Source organism: Meriones unguiculatus, chromosome 3 (assembly GCF_030254825.1).
Source record: "Meriones unguiculatus strain TT.TT164.6M chromosome 3, Bangor_MerUng_6.1, whole genome shotgun sequence".
Taxonomy (NCBI): Eukaryota; Metazoa; Chordata; class Mammalia; order Rodentia; family Muridae; genus Meriones; species Meriones unguiculatus.
Window position 1 is genome coordinate 145396118 of NC_083351.1, and position 16213 is coordinate 145412330.

A 16213-nucleotide genomic window follows, 5' to 3' on the forward strand; every position below is an offset into this window, starting at 1 on the left:
ATGGGAGAAGAAAGAGGGTGGGATTAGGAGGGGATGAGGAAGAGGGCTACAGCTGGGATACAAAATGAATAAATTGTAATAAATAAAATTTAAAATGTTTTCTTCACACACACACAGTAACAGGGCAGTTACTGATAAAACAATATGCATTGGTTACAATTAAATTAATTTCTAAGTTATGTATGTATGAATGCCTACTGAAGACAGATAACTAGAATAAAACTATACTTTCAAAGATACTGTATCCACACTCTCCAGTATTTGTAGCTACTGTTAAGTGTGTTACTTCCAGGAACAAAATGATACTTTCTGATAACTTGTTAGTACTTTTAAATCAATTTTATTTATGTTATACTATATTTTAATGAACAGAAGAGCATTTCCATGACATATTTGTTTTGAGACAATTCTCTATTATTGTATCTGGGATAGCTACTAAGATTCATTCCACTCTTTTGGGGTAACTCTGCCAACAGGAGATAGGTTCCATTCTATTCCCATTTGTGTCATATAAAACACATATCCAACAAAACAGAAAGTGGATCCACTAATTAGCACCACATTGCCATATTTATCATGAAAGTCCATTGAGGGCTTTGTGTGGGTCTGTCTTCCCAAAACTTTCAGGGTGCTTCGAATCTTGAGATGGTTTAGTGCATATCTGGCCAAAGGAAACATCATGAACTATGAAGGGATTACTATTGATTGCAGAGATAGGTCTATTTCCAGAGATCTAGAAAACAAAACATAAGGTAACCTCAGCAATGACATCTGATCTGAATTCAGTTCCTCCTTCATTACACTGTTTCATGTAGGCCCACAGACCTACATGAAACCTGGAGCAGTTATGATGGTTCATTTCTGTGAGAGGAGAGGAAGGGATGGAGGGATAAGGGAGGGGGAGGGAAGGAGGAGAGAGAAGGGGAGGAAAGAACACCCATGTGGAAGCCAAATTTCCAGGGCAGTCCGTCTTGTACCTTTTCCCAATTTAGTTTTTGGGACAAAGGTTGATGACTGCATCTCCTCATGGTTTCATCTAGACTGTCTAGTTCAGAGCCCAGGATCTACAGTCCTTGTCTCACATTGCTGGGATTAGATATGTGCATGGCCATATACAGCATTTATACAGCTGCTAGGGAAATGAACTCATGTCCCCTGGCTAATGAAGTAAACGCTTCCCGGTAAGATGGCTCGCCAAACCCAGGAATGTGACTCTGACATCAAAATGTATGGATTCTAATTTCAGCTAAGGTACTGCTTGACTGAAAAAATATGAGCAGTTATGGAAAAATCCCTTTGTTTTGCCTTCGCTGTCAAGCTGGTAACAGTATGGTGAAGATTGCGTGTGATAACACAAAATAACAACACAGCAGACGGTGTTAAATATTTTGTCCTCATCAAAAGCATGCAAAGGCTTTTCCATGTGCAGAATCCACGCTTATCAAAATGCCCAAGAGAGTTACACAGAACCATTTGTTACACATCAAACTAGCTTATCGAAAACCTACTAAACATTCTAGCTTTCTGTCAGGATTATGAACCAATCACAGCATGTGTCACATTTCTTTCTGCTGTTCTTTTATTTCTTCCTGTTTGGTCATTTGGAAAGAACAGTATCAGAGAATAATTTACAATAACTACGTCTTTGCCTCATGTCTGCTGCTTTGTAACCGACTTCATTATTTCCCACATTGAGAAGCTGCAATCCAGAAACTTTGGCTTTACTGACACTGATTGCACACAATCATAACATAGTTCATTTTTCAGATATTCCTGTATCTATGATGCTCTTCCATCTACATTTTCTTCTAATAAATTGACTTTTGAGAATTTCCCTCTAGAAATTGCTCTCTAGTATTTACTTAGCATTGCATTCCATTAATAAAATATTGCTGCAACATTTGAATATAAGATCTCATATATTTGACCCCGTGATTTCTGCTTTGTGGGGATATTTTAGAAAGCTGTGGAACTTTTAAGAGGTAGAGCCTTGCTGGGAGAAGCAAATTTCTAGTGTGTACACTTTGAGATTTCCACCAAGATCTTTTTCCTATCTCATGTTCTTGTCCTATTTTCCTGTCTCATCTGTGTCCTAATTTGCCCAGGTATAAGACCATGGTATTCGCCCATGGTCTTCACATCTATTGCCAATTTGTATTCCTGTCACCAGGACTTCCTCACAATAATGAAGTATAACCCCTGAACTCTGGTCCACGATAAATTCTTCCTTGTCTGTGTTAGGAATTCTGTTATAAAAAAAAAATGTAAGTAATACAACTGCAATCTTCTCATTCCTCCTTCCTGCTGGTATCAGCAACATCTGCCTTGTGTGTATTTTGATTTATGAAGCAAATATGAAAATTAAGAATCCACTGATTTTAAGCCTTTTCCACATTGTTAAATTCCAGTTGATAATTCTGTAATGAATTTTGTATGATCATGTATCCTTAGCTTAGTACAGAAACAACTAAATATGTGCGTTCTAACAGCCATACAGAAGCATACAATGGACAGTTTGATAATATTCAAAAGGAAATGTTTCTTACAGTATACATTCTCTGATGAAAAAAGACCACAAAAAGGTGGATTTCTCTAGGTAATAATAACAAAGTAAAGGTTCTTCCACCCTTGCATCAATAAAATGAAGGGAATATGTTCTAAGTAAATATACACAAACAAAATGTAGTGTTCTGTCAGATAAAAAGGCTGTGCAAGTATTTTAAACAGTGATGTTTAGGTTAAGTTAAGGAAAAAGAATAACCAGTACTGGACTACAGTCTAAATCTAGGAAGAAAGTGTATTGATTTGAAATTTCTCTGGTAACAACAGTAATTTCAATCATTAAGGGCCATAAAAGTAAGTCAAGCAACAATGAAGAAAGAAAATTGGGGATCTAAGATGGTGGCAACCAAAGCTCACTGTATCTGAAAGGCTAAGGATCTGAGACTCTGAAACTGGTGAATGGAGAGGCAGTTGAAGCTAGAAAATCGATATTGAGGCTTCCTGCATGAGAGGGGATATCACGTGAGCTGAGACCATAGATTCAGGTTAACAACAGATGTCTCTGGGGACGGAGAGTGGTGAACATTTGATCCCCCTGCAATTTCCCTTTTCGGGCCTCCATCCTCCTCAGCAGAGCCAGCTCACAGTGGCTGAGACCCTTAGCACAGAACTCACTGCCTGGTGGCTGAGACTGCAGAGGTGGAGCTTCTAGCTCTTAGGTGGCAGCCTTCTGGTCCCAGATCCATAGTACCAGCCTTCTGGGTCCAGGGTCCACAGTACCAACCTTCCTGGTCCAGGACCTCAAGCAGCTTTATGGACCCTGCAGGGCCTCCCAGACAGTGACTGTACAGGCTACCCTGAACCTATCTCATCTTCCTAAAGAATACTCAAGACACCTGAGAAAGACTGTACAAGTCTGAACTACAGACTCCAGGAACAAACAGTGAAGGTTACAGATAAGCAGATGCCAGATGTCAGCATAAAAACACATCCAACAAAAAATCAGGACATTATGGCCTCACTAGCAACCCCGAAAATCAAGGGATTCTCCAATTCATCGGAAACATAGGAAAATGATTTTACGCTATGCTTATCTAGTTATTAGAGGCACATAAAGTGGAAACAAACAAATCTCTCAAAGAAATAGCCACACAAATGGAGGTAAATAAAGAGGAAATAAACAAAACTCTCAAAGAAATACAGGCAAATATAGCCAAAAAAATAGAGGCACAATTAGGGGCATACAGAGAGGAAACAACAAAAAATAGAGACCATCATAGAGAAACAGGAATCAACATTCAAACAGATGATGGAAATGGTACAAGGCATGAAAACAGCATTAGAATCAATAAAGAAAATGACATCAGAGAAAACCCTGAAGCTGGAGAACTTAGAGAAAAGATCAGGAACCACAAAGGTAAGCATCACCAATAGACTGCCAGAGATGGAAAAGAGAATCTCTGGTGCTGAAAATACACTTGCAGAAATTGATATTTCTCTCAAAGAAAAAGAAAAATCAGAAAATTCCCAAACACAAAACATCCAAGAAATCAAGGATGCAATGAAAAGGCGAAATCTAAGAATAATAGAAATTAATGAAAAAGAATATTCCAAGCTCCAAGGTGCAGAAAATATTTTCATGAAAATCATAGAAAAGAGATTTCCCAACCTAAAGAAAGAGATGGCCATAAACATACAAAAGGCCTACAGACCACCAAATAGACTAGACCAGAAAAGAAACTCCTCATATCACATGATGGTCAAAACACTAAATCTATAGAACAAAGAAAAGATATTAAAAGCAGCAAGGGAAAAAGGCGAAGTAACATATAAAGGTAGACCTATCAGAATCACGCCAGACTTCTCATCAGAAACTATGAACACCAGAAGGGCCTGGGAAGATGTAATGCAGACTCTAAGGGACCACAGATATCAACCTAGATTACTATACCCAACAAAGCTTTCAATCAACATAGATAGAGAAAAAAAAAATTCATGACAAAACTAAATTTAAGAAGTATCTAGAACTGACACAGGATGTTCCAACGAGGCGGTTAAGGCTTCTCATAATATTTCCTATAAGCCCACACCTGTTTGTCTATATCCCCCATTTTTATTCATTATTAGCCTGATAGAGCCAAGTAATTGTGGTGATGATACTTGCTTTTTTGCCCAATGCTGGAATGCTAGTAAATTTAGATATGCCCTGGTTACTCGCATGACTCGTTGGGTGCCTGTGCCCATTGATGCCCCTCACGCTATGACTCTCTTCAGACAGAAAAGGGATCTTGGAACTACAGCCACCATTGTTACTACCATCTCATTGGCGGCTGTTGGAGCTACCACCAGGGCATTAGCCATGAGTCATACTGGGCAGACTGCTCAGACCCTGAACAATCATTTAGCCAATGTAGCTCATGGCTTAGTTGTACATAAAGGAATTAATGCTCAACTAAAAGGAAGCTTGATGGTGTTCAATCAGAGGATTGACCTCGTGCAGGAGCAAATTGATACCCTATGGCAAATCGCTCAACTTGGCTGTCAATGAAAATATGCTGGACTTTGAGTCACTAGCATGACATGAGAATTTTTCCTGTGCTGCAAATCTGTCTAAACAATTGTCGAGCTATATTTTAGGTAATTGGACTGGAGAATTCAATACTACGATGGAGCAGCTGAGAGTGGCCATTGTCACAGTAAATTCTACCAGAGTGGACGCAGGACTAGCCACAGGATTATCATCATGGATTGCTGCAGCCATGAATCATCTGAAGGAATGGGCAGGCATGGGAGCGTTAGCAGGCCTTCTGGTGTTGGTCTCCTTGGTTTGCCTGTGGTATATATGCAAGATTAGAGTCTCACAACAGTGTGATGCAGCCTTGATCATTCAGGCCTTTACAGCCATTGAAGCAGGACATTCTCCTCAAGCATGGTTGGATACCATAAAAAGCTAAAATGTTATGCTCAGGATGCGAGGCTAAGCACTGCACTCAGGGTCAGCCGCTTTGGACCCAGAGAAGAGCATGTCTGGTTGCATGCGGGTTGATGCCCCAGGTTCCGCCTCTGAGAAAAAGGTATCGGACGGGTCTGATGCTCTTTGGGTGGAAGACACCTAAATGAACATCAGCACAAAGTCCCAATTTACTTCTAATATCAGAGATCAAACCTCTACTCTTGCCTGATGCATCTAAAACAAAAAGGGGGAACTGTAGAGAGCTGCGGAATGCTATGCCTTAAAGATGGAGCTGGTTTCCGCCTTCCACCTTCCCGATGGTGAGTGCTCTCTGTCAGGAACAATTCCACATTTGGCTAAGGCTGAGGATCTGGCTTGCTTCCATGTATGTGGACCTATCTGCATTGCCCACGTGGCACGCCTGGGTTGGCTACCCAGAGGCTATTTAAGCTGTGGGCTGGCTTTCCTCAGGGTCCAAGGATTGTTCAAGGTTTCTGAATAAACTGCATTGAGAAAAAAAAAAAAAGAAGTATCTATACAGCAAACCAGCCCTACAGAAGATACTAGAATACTCCAATCCAATGAAAACAACTACACCCAAGAAAACATAGGATACAGATAACTTCACAACAAAAATTAAAAGAAAACAAGCAAAGAATCACAGTAACACTACCAACTCCACAATAATAGGAGCTGATATTCATTGGTCACTATTATCTATCAGCATCAATGGACTCAAATCGCCAATGAAAAGACACAGACTAACAGAATGGTTGCAGAAACAGGATTAATATTCTGCTGCATCCAAGAAACACACAGCTGCAACAAAGATAAACACTACCTCAGAGTAAAGGGATGGAAAAATGTTTTTCAAGCAAATGGACCCAAAAAGACAAGCTGGGGTAGCTATCCTATTTATCTAATAAAATAGCTTTTCAAACAAAATTAATCAAAAAAGATGAGGAAGCCCACTTCATTCTCATTAAAGGAAAAATTCACCAGGAGGACATCACAATTTTGAACATCTATGCCCCGAATACAAGAACACCTACATTTGTAAATGGAACATTATTAAAGCTGAAATCACACATAGATCCCAACACCTTAATAGTGGGAGACTTCAACACTCCACTCTCACCAAGGGACAGATCATCCAGACCGAAGCTAAACAGGGAAATAAGGGCACTTACAGAGGCGCTAAATCAAAATGGACCTATAGAACTACAGGAGTTTTCACCCAAATTCAAAAGAGTATACCTCTTTTTCAGCACTCATGGAACCTTCTCCAAAATAGACCATATATTTGGTTACAATGCAAGCCTCAAATACAAGAAGATTGAAATAATCCCTTGTATCCTATCTGACCACCATGGACTAAATATGGACCTCAAAAACAACAGAAATATCAAAAAGCCTACACTAACATGTGAAAACTGAACAACTCACTCAATGACAGCTGGGTTAGGGAAGAAATAAAGAAATTAAAGACTTCCTAGAATTCAATGAAAATGAAGGCACAACATTCCCAAACTTATGGGACACAATGAAAGCAGTGCTAAGAGGAAAATTCATAGTACTAACTGCCTTTAAGAAAAAAATTTGAATGTCAGTCTCAGAAAAGACCCTGTGCCCAGATATATTTGGTCCTTGTGGAGCTCCTTTTCTTTCCCCATCATACTAACTCCCCTTCTTTCATATGATTCCCTGTACTCTGCCGAAGATTTGGTTATGACCATGTATGGATATAACCTAGAACCTCTGCTCGGATGTAGCCCGTGGTAGCTCAGTAACCAATTGGTTTCCTATAGTAAGGGGAACAAGGACTATTTCTAACAGGAACTCAGTGGCTGGCTCTTTGACTTCCCCACCCCCCAAGGGAAGAACAGTCCTGTTAGGCCACAGAGGAGGACTTTGCAGACCTGGTAAAACAGGGTCAGATGAATGGGGAGGTCATCCATTCCAAGTCCCCATCAGTGGACTTGGAAAGGGGAAGGGCAGAGAGGAGGGAGGGAAGGTGGGATTGGGAGGGAATGAGGGAGGGGGATACAGCTGAGATACAGAGTTAATAAAATGTAACGAATAAGAAAAAAAGGAAAAAAAAAAGGAAAAATTTGAAACATCACATACAAGCGACTTAACAGCTTACCTGAAAGCCCTAGGGGGGAGGGGGGAAGCAGACATACCAAAAAGGAGTAGACAGCTGGAAATATTCAAGCTCCTGGCTGAAATCAATAAATTAGAAACAAATGAAAGAATTCAAAGAAACAATGAAACCAAGAGCTGGTTCTTTGAGAAAATCAACAAGATAGACAAACCCTTAGCCAAACTAACTAAAAGGCAGAGAGAGACTATCCAAATCAGCAAAATCAGAAACAAAAAGGGAGACATAAGGACAGACACTGAGGAAACCTAAACAATCATTAAGTCTTACTACAAAAGCCTATACGACACAAAATTTGAAAATCTAAATGAAATGAACAATTTTGTTAATAGAGTTCATCTACCAAAATTAAATCAAGATCAGGTAAATAGATTGAATATTCCTATATCCCCCAAGGTAATAGAAGCCAAAAGTCTCCCTTCCAAAAACAAAAAAACAAAAACAAACAAACAAAAACAAACAAACAAAAAAAACCCTGTAGGGCCAGATAGTTTCAGTGCAGAATTCTACCAGACTTTCAGAGAAGGGCTAACTCCAATTCTCTTCAAATTATTCCACAAAATAGAAACAGAAGGAACATTACCAAACTCATTCTATGAAGCCACAGTCACCTTGGTACCTAAACCACACAAAGACCCAACAAAAAAAGAGAACTTCAGACCTATCTCTCTTATAAATATTGCTGCAAAAATACTCAATAAAATCCTTGCAAAGCAAATCCAAGAACATATCAAAGATATCATCCACCATGACCAAGTAGGCTTCATTCCAGGCATGCAAGGGTGGTTTAACATACAGAAATCCATCAATGTAATTTACCACATAAACAAACTGAAAGAGAAAAACCACATGATCATCTCCTTAGATGCTGAAAAAGCATATGAGAAAATTTAGCACCCATTCATGTTTAAAGTCTTGGAGAGATCAGGAATACAAAGCACATACCTAAAGAGAGTAAGGACAACATACAGCAAGCCCATAGCCAACATTAAACTAAATGGAGAGAAACTTAAATCAAACCCAGGGCAAGGCTGCCTACTTTCTCTGTATCTAGCAAGAGCAATAAGACAACTAAAGGAAATCAACGGGATACAAATCAGAAAGGAAGAAGTCAAAGTATCACTATTCCCAGATGATATGATAGTATACTTGAGCAAACCCAAAAATATTACCAGGGAACTCCTACAGCTGATAAACACCTTCAGCAAACGGGCTGGCAACAAAATCAACTTAAAAAAACCCAAAATTTCCAAAAGGATCCTGTACAACAACAGATTGTCTGGAAGTATCTCCATCCGTGATATCAAGCTACTACAGAGCAACAATAATAAAAACAGCATGGTATTGGCATAAAAACAAAATGGTGGATCACTGGAACCAAACAGAAGACCCAGAAATAAACCCACACACTTATAGAACCTGATGTTTTACAAAGAATCCAAAGTCATTCAATGGAAAAATAAGACAACATTCTCAAGAAATAATGCTGGTCCAACTGGATGTCTACATGCAGAAAAATAAAAATAGTTCCATATTGGTCACCCTGCACAAAACTAAAGTCCAAGTGGATCAAAGACCTCAACATGAAACCAGACACACTAAATAGGTTAGAATGAAAAGTAGGGAAGGGCCTAGAACTCACTGTCACAGGAGACAACTTCCTGAACACAATACCAACAGCACAGGCTCTAAGATCAACAATCAATAAATGGCACCTCATGAAACTGAAAAGCTTCTGCAAAGTAAAGGACATTGTCATCAGAACAAAACGACAGCCTACAGACTAGAAAAGGATCTTCACCAGCCCTATATCTGACAGAGGGCTAATATCCAGAAGATATGAAGAACTCAAGAAATTAAAAAGCACCAAATTCAGTTATCCAGTTAAAAAATGGGGTATTGAGCTAAAAAGAGAATTCTCTGTAGATGAATATTGAATGCCAGAGAAACACTTAAAGAAATGTCCAACCTACTTAGTCATCAAGGAGATGCAAATCAAGATGACCCTGAGATTTCACTTTACACACATAATATCAAAAACTCAAGTGACATTACATGCTGGAGCGGTTGTGGAGAAAGGAGAACCCCTCCATTGCTGTAGGAAGATAAACTTGTACAACCACTTTGGAAATCAATCTGGCACTTTCTCAGACACTTAGGAACAGTGCTTCCTAGAGATTCAGCTATACCTCTCCTAGGCATATATCCAAAATGGACTGAAGTACCCAACAATGACATTTGTTCAACCATGTTTGTAGCAGTTTTATTCATAATAGCAACCCAGATGTCCATCAACGGAGGAATAGAGAAATTGTGATACATTTACACAATGGAATACTACTCAGCAATTAAACACAAGGAAATCATGAAATTTGCAGGCAAATGGTGAGATCTAGAAAAGATTATCCTGAGAGAGGCAGACCAGAAGCAAAAAGATACACATGGCATATATGCACTTATAAGTGGTACTAGACCTATAATATAGGAAAAACATACTAAAATCTGTACACCTAAAGAAGCTAAACAGGCCTTAAATGACTTTCAAAAGTGGAGGAAAACATGGAATTAGTCAATTTACATGGAGCACGTCTCGCCCCTGGGGGCAATGGTCTCCTGAACCTACTCAGACCTCGGACATCACCACTGCTAGTTCTAGAACTGATGCAGGATGTTCCAATGAGGGGGTTAAGGCTTCCCATAATATTTCCCATAAGCCCACACCTGTTTGTTTATATCCCCCGTTTTTATTCATTATTAGCCAGATAGAGCCAAGTAATTGTGGTAATGATACTTGCTTTTTTGCCCAATGCTGGAATGCTAGTAAATTTAGATATGCCCTGGTTACTCGCATGACTCGTTGGGTGCCTGTGCCCATTGATGCCCCTCACGCTATGACTCTCTTCAGACAGAAGAGGGATCTTGGAATTACAGCCGCCATTGTTACTGCCATCTCATTGGCGGCTGTTGGAGCTACCACCGTGGCATTAGCCATGAGTCATACTGTGCAGACTGCTCAGACCCTGAATAATCTTTTAGCCAATGTAGCTCATGCCTTAGTTGTACAAAAAGGAATTAATGCTCAACTAAAAGGAGGCTTGATGGTGTTCAATCAGAGGATTGACCTCGTGCAGGAGTAAATTGATACCCTATGGCAAATCGCTCAACTTGGCTGTCAATGAAAGTATGCTGGACTCTGAGTCACTAGCATACAGCAGGAGAATTTTTCCTGTGCTGCAAATCTGTCTAAACAATTGTCTAGCTATATTTTAGGTAATTGGACTGGAGAATTCGATACTATGATGGAGCAGCTGAAAGTGGCCATTGTCACAGTAAATTCTACCAGAGTGGACGCAGGACTAGCCACAGGATTATCATCATGGATTGCTGCAGCCATGAATCATCTGAAGGAGTGGGCAGGCATGGGAGCGTTAGCAGGCCTTCTGGTGTTGGTCTCCTTGGTTTGCCTGTGGTATATATGCAAGATTAGAGTCTCACAACAGCGTAATGCAGCCATGATCATTCAGGCCTTTACAGCCATTGAAGCAGGACAGTCTCCCCAAGCATGGTTGGCTACCATAAAAAGCTAAAATGTTATGCTCAGGATGCGAGGCTAAGCACTGCACTCAGGGTCAGCTGCTTTGGACCCAGAGAAGAGCATGTCTGATTGCATGCGGGTTGATGCCCCAGGTCCCGCCTCTGAGAAAAAGGTATCGGATGGGTCTGATGCTCTTTGGGTGGATGACACCTAAATGAACATCAGTACAAAGTCCCAATTTATTTCTAATATCAGAGATCAGACCTCTACTCTTGCCTGATGCATCTAAAACAAAAAGGGGGATGGAGCTGGTTTCTGCCTTCCACCTTCCCGATGGTGAGTGCTCTCTGTCACAAACAACTCCACATTTGGCTAAGGCTGAGGATCTGGCTTGCTTCCATGTATGTGGACCTATCTGCATTACCCACGTGGCACTCTGGGGTTGGCTACCCAGTGGCTATTTAAGCTGTGGGCTGGCTTTCCTCAGGGTCAGATGATTGCTCAAGGTTCCTGAATAAACTGCATTAAAAAAAAAAAAAAAAGAAGCTAAACCAGGGAGGACACAGGGTAAGATGTTCAATCCTCACTTAGAAAGATAAATGGGATGGACATTGGAAGAAGGATAAAACAAGGAACAGAACAGGAGCCTACCACAGAGGATCTCTGAAAGATTCTGCCTAGCAGAATCTGATGCTGAGACTCATAACCAAACTTTGGGCAGAATGTAGGGAATCATATGAAAGAAGGGGGAAATAGTAAGAGCTGGAGAGGACAGGAGCTCCATAAGGTGGCAAGAGAACCAAAATATCTGGGCACAGGGTTCTTTTCTGTGATTGATACTCCAACCAAGATTCATTTATGGATATAACCTAGAACCCTTGCTCAGATGCAGCTCGTGGCAGCTCAGTATCTAAGAAGGTTCCCTAGAAAGGGAAACAGGGACTGTCTCTGACATGAACTCAGTGGCTGGCTCCTTAACCACCACCCCTCCCTGAGGGAAGAGCAGACTTGCCTGGCTACAGAGGAGGACATTGCAGAAAATCCTAATGAGACCTGATAAGCTAGGGTCAGATGGAAGGGGAAGACCTCCACTATCAGTGGACTTAGAGAGTAGCATGGGAGGAGATGAGAAAGTGAGGTGAGATTGGGAGGGGGAAAAGGAAGGAGATATAGTTGGGATACAAAGAAAATAAAATGTAAAAAAAGAAAGAAAATTAGCCTTTATTTTGCCAGACAGAGAGAAAGGGTGGTCCATTTTAAATAAAAACAAGTAACAGGATATGATATTAACACAAGATCTTTGTTTTTAAATCCAAGGGGTTTTTGGAGTGTACTTTGATTTCTTACAGATAGTCAACACTAAATATTGAAAAGCTAACCATAAATGAAACCAACTAACCAAACCCCTGTGGTTAACAGAGATAACCGTTTAATTGAACATGGTTCCCTAAAATTTTCTGTATTTTCATTTCACATAGTGACTTGTGAGGCCTTCCCTACACTCAGAGCAAGAAGCACTACACGTGTTCAATAAGGTTTTTGCACACAGAGGGCAGGCACAGCCATGTCTAAGGATGCACTTGGGTAAATGAGCAAGGAGCACAGGGTGCTGTTACTGTAGACAAGAGAGCAATCTGGGAGTCTTTGAATGGTTCCAGATGAGGTGACACTTATAGTCTTTAGAGGCTAGTAAGAAATAGAAGCAGACCAAACAAAAACCTGGGAGAAACACATAGTTGAAGCAACAAAGTATCCTCAGAGGTCTAGAATAACAGAAAGAATGAGGTGACTTCTGTAGCACCTTAGCCATTTAGCCCAGTAGATGTAACACTGGAAAGCACAGTAAAGATTTCTCATGTCTCTTATGAAATTTGGACCTGACATTCTAGTTCCTACTGCTGAGAAAGAATTTTTTAGATTCAGTCCTTGCTACTGAGGATTTTTCATCCTGCACCTTAACTTTTGTGATAATATAAAATAAAATAAAATAAATAATAGAAGATTTGGATAATGTTGCTTCTGTATATTTTACTTGCACTAGTATCTAAAATTATTTGTCTGAGTTGGTTTTAAAATATATTCGGAGGCTGAAGAGATGGTGCAGAAGTTAAGAGCACTTGTTGCTCTTTCTAGCAGAACCAATTTGGTTCCTAGTACCCACATTGTGCCTGATAATTATCTGTTAACTCTAGTTTCATGGCATTTGTCATCCTCCTCTAGCTTCAGCAGGCACTGCATAAATGCGGATGCACAGGCATACATGTATGCAGGCTGATCAACCATACACATAAAATAAAAATAAACCTTTAAAAAAAGAGTGTATGTGCATTTTACATTTATATGATATATTCACATAAAAGCAAAAAAAAAAATAAGAACAGAGTTATGTAATGCCAGGTTCATGGGACCCTCAGAGACCACCAGGAGACAACTCGATGCAATTGCAAGAGAGCTTTATTAGGAGAGCAATCGAACTCGGTACCCAAGTCTCACTGACGCAGCAGTAGGGAAGTGGAACCTCGAGCTCTGAGTGAGCAGGATTTTTAAAGGGAAAGTCTGTGAACATGGGGTTTCCATAGCAGCAAGCAGGGGGGGGGGCATGTCTTGATGTTACAGGATTAGTAAGAGTTAGAGGGGCAAGATGACCTGGTCTCTGAGGCACATAGTCACAATTGCTAAGGCCTAAAATCACAATGGCTATTCTTCTAAACTATATCTGAAACATGGGGGAGAATTTTTCCACCCGATTCCCAACCGATTCTCATTAATTATTGCCAGGGAGTTTGTCTCTATTTTCTCTGAAGCATTTATTCTGTGATATTTCCTGGAGGCTGTTGCTGGGAGAGTTAACTTTGTTGTCTGCCAAGTGTACTGTGATATCTCCTGGTACCTGAGTTCAGCTCCCAGTCAAGATGGCTCTTTATTTCAAAATGGAGTTATACGCAGGCTAACTAAAACTCTTCAGTTACACCAAAACTTACTGTAGCAATTGCAGATATTTTTAAAAAGGAAAGTATGATCACCACAACTGGTATTAGTTTCAGAAGAATGATTAATGTTTGTACTGAAATAATATGGAAAACTTAAGTATTCTTTGTTGGATTTGCTGTTTTTACTTTTACCTTGAAAATATGGTTTGGGTTTATAGTTTTATTAAATTTTAAACATAAAAAGAATTAATTTAGTTTTATGATGACACTTATGTGATTTTATAATGAAATACCTTAAGATGATATACTTAACATGAAATGTCAAATTCTCCTTTAAAACGATTCTATTTGCTACTGAGAAACATTGATGTTTGCATGGAAAAAAAAATCACTGAGCGTCACATAAAGATTGGAATAGAATAAAATAAGGGGGTAAATCAGACTTAACAGATCTAAAGATATAGCTCAGTGTAGATGAGCTGATGCCACTTGCCTAGTACATGTGAGGCCTTATGTGTGATTGACAGAAATGCACACATAGACACACAGTCAGACAGATATGCAGACATATATGCACCCACCAGAAAATAGCTGTAAAATCCCAGATTCTACATTCATTAAAGAAGTATTTATAACAATGTTTCTTAAAGGGGTAATAAGGATTTGAAGTACTTACAGCAGAGAAAAAATAAATAAAAAGTGCTAGGACAATAAAATCTTATTGAAAATTCTAATGTCTTTGTTTCTAGGTTAAGATTTTTAGCTAAAATATCTGTCCCATTTTAAAATCACTAGATATACTAGCTTATAGTTGAACCTGTGGAATCAGAGTCTGGGTGCAGAATAGAGAAAAAATAATAACCGAGGTGCTCTATGATTATGTGGGGATAGATACTTGATTACAAAGGAACAGAATCTTGAAAGAATCCCAAGGGAAATGTATCACCTGGTTATCCCAATACTGACCAACAAATATCTGCCTTATTTGATATAATGGTTCTCTTTAATTTTAAGGATAGGAAACAGGATCCTGATTCTTCAGTGTCACAGTTATCACTCTCAGTCATCAGAGATGATTCATGTGATGTGATTAAATTATAGTAGGTCCTTTCCCAGTAGGTCTAAAGAAGAAGGACCTTTGGTAGGATGAGCAATCCTCACTCAGAAAGACGGGATGGACATTGGAAGAAGGAGAAAACAGGAAACAGGACAGGAGTCTACCACAGAGGGCCTCTGAAAGACATTGCTCAGCAGTGTATCAAAGCAGGTGACGAGAATCATAGCCAAACTTTGGGCAGAGTGCAGGGAATCTAAGGAAAGAAGGGGGAGATAGTAAGACCTGGAGAGGACAGGAGCTCCACAAGGAGAGCAACAGAGCAAAAAATCTGAGCAAAGGGGTGTTTTCTGAGACTGATACTCCAACTAAGGACAATTTATGGATATAACCTAGAACCTCTGCTCATATGTAGCCCATGGCAGCTCAGTATCCAAGTGGGTTCCCTAGTAAGGGGAACAGGGACTGTCTCTGACATGAACTCAGTGGCTGGCTCTTTGACCACCTCCCCCTGAGGGTGGAGCAGCCTTGCCAGGCCACCGAGGAAGACAATGGAGCCAGTCTTGATGAGACCTGATAAGCTAGGGTCAGATGGAAGAAGAGGAGTCCTCCTCTCATAGTGGACTTGGAGAGGAATGTGGGAGGACATGAGGGAGGGATGGTAATATTCGGAGGGAATAAGAGAGGGGCTACAGCTGGGAGACAAAAATGAATTAACTGTAATTAACATAAAAATTAAATTAAAAAATTATACCAGGTCTTCACAATAAAATTCAATTGACACATAATGTCAAGTGATAACTGCCTGGTATGGCATTAGCTTATACATTTTAATATTTGTTGTACTGTCCCTGCTTTTAGCCACTATATATCAGCTGTATCATCTTCCAGCAATGGTGTCTTAGTACAAAATTTTCTCTGATTGTTCTCTGCTGTTGAATATGGAAGAAAATGGGTTCTTTTAACTTCTGTTTTGCTTCGTTAGTGTTAGGGATTGAGCCCAGGGCTCTGCTCATATTAAGCAAACACCCAACCACTGCGGTACATTTACATTTCCAGCCCTGCCTTTCATTGGTTC

The 16213-nt window shown here is 39.9% G+C and overlaps 1 protein-coding gene across 3 annotated transcripts in view; it reads right to left on the reverse strand.

Moving 5' to 3' along the window:
- Nucleotides 1-317: 317 nt before the first annotated feature.
- The window catches only part of LOC110541746 (cytochrome c oxidase subunit 7B2, mitochondrial), an 85454-nt gene continuing 69558 nt past the window's right edge, over nucleotides 318-16213 (reverse strand). For all 3 annotated transcript variants that reach the window (XM_060378721.1, XM_060378722.1, XM_060378723.1), the window contains one exon: nucleotides 318-733. In XM_060378721.1, the coding sequence (XP_060234704.1) occupies nucleotides 436-681 (246 nt within the window). In that variant the 5' untranslated portion in view covers nucleotides 682-733 and the 3' untranslated portion in view covers nucleotides 318-435. The remainder of the gene's footprint in view (nucleotides 734-16213) is intronic.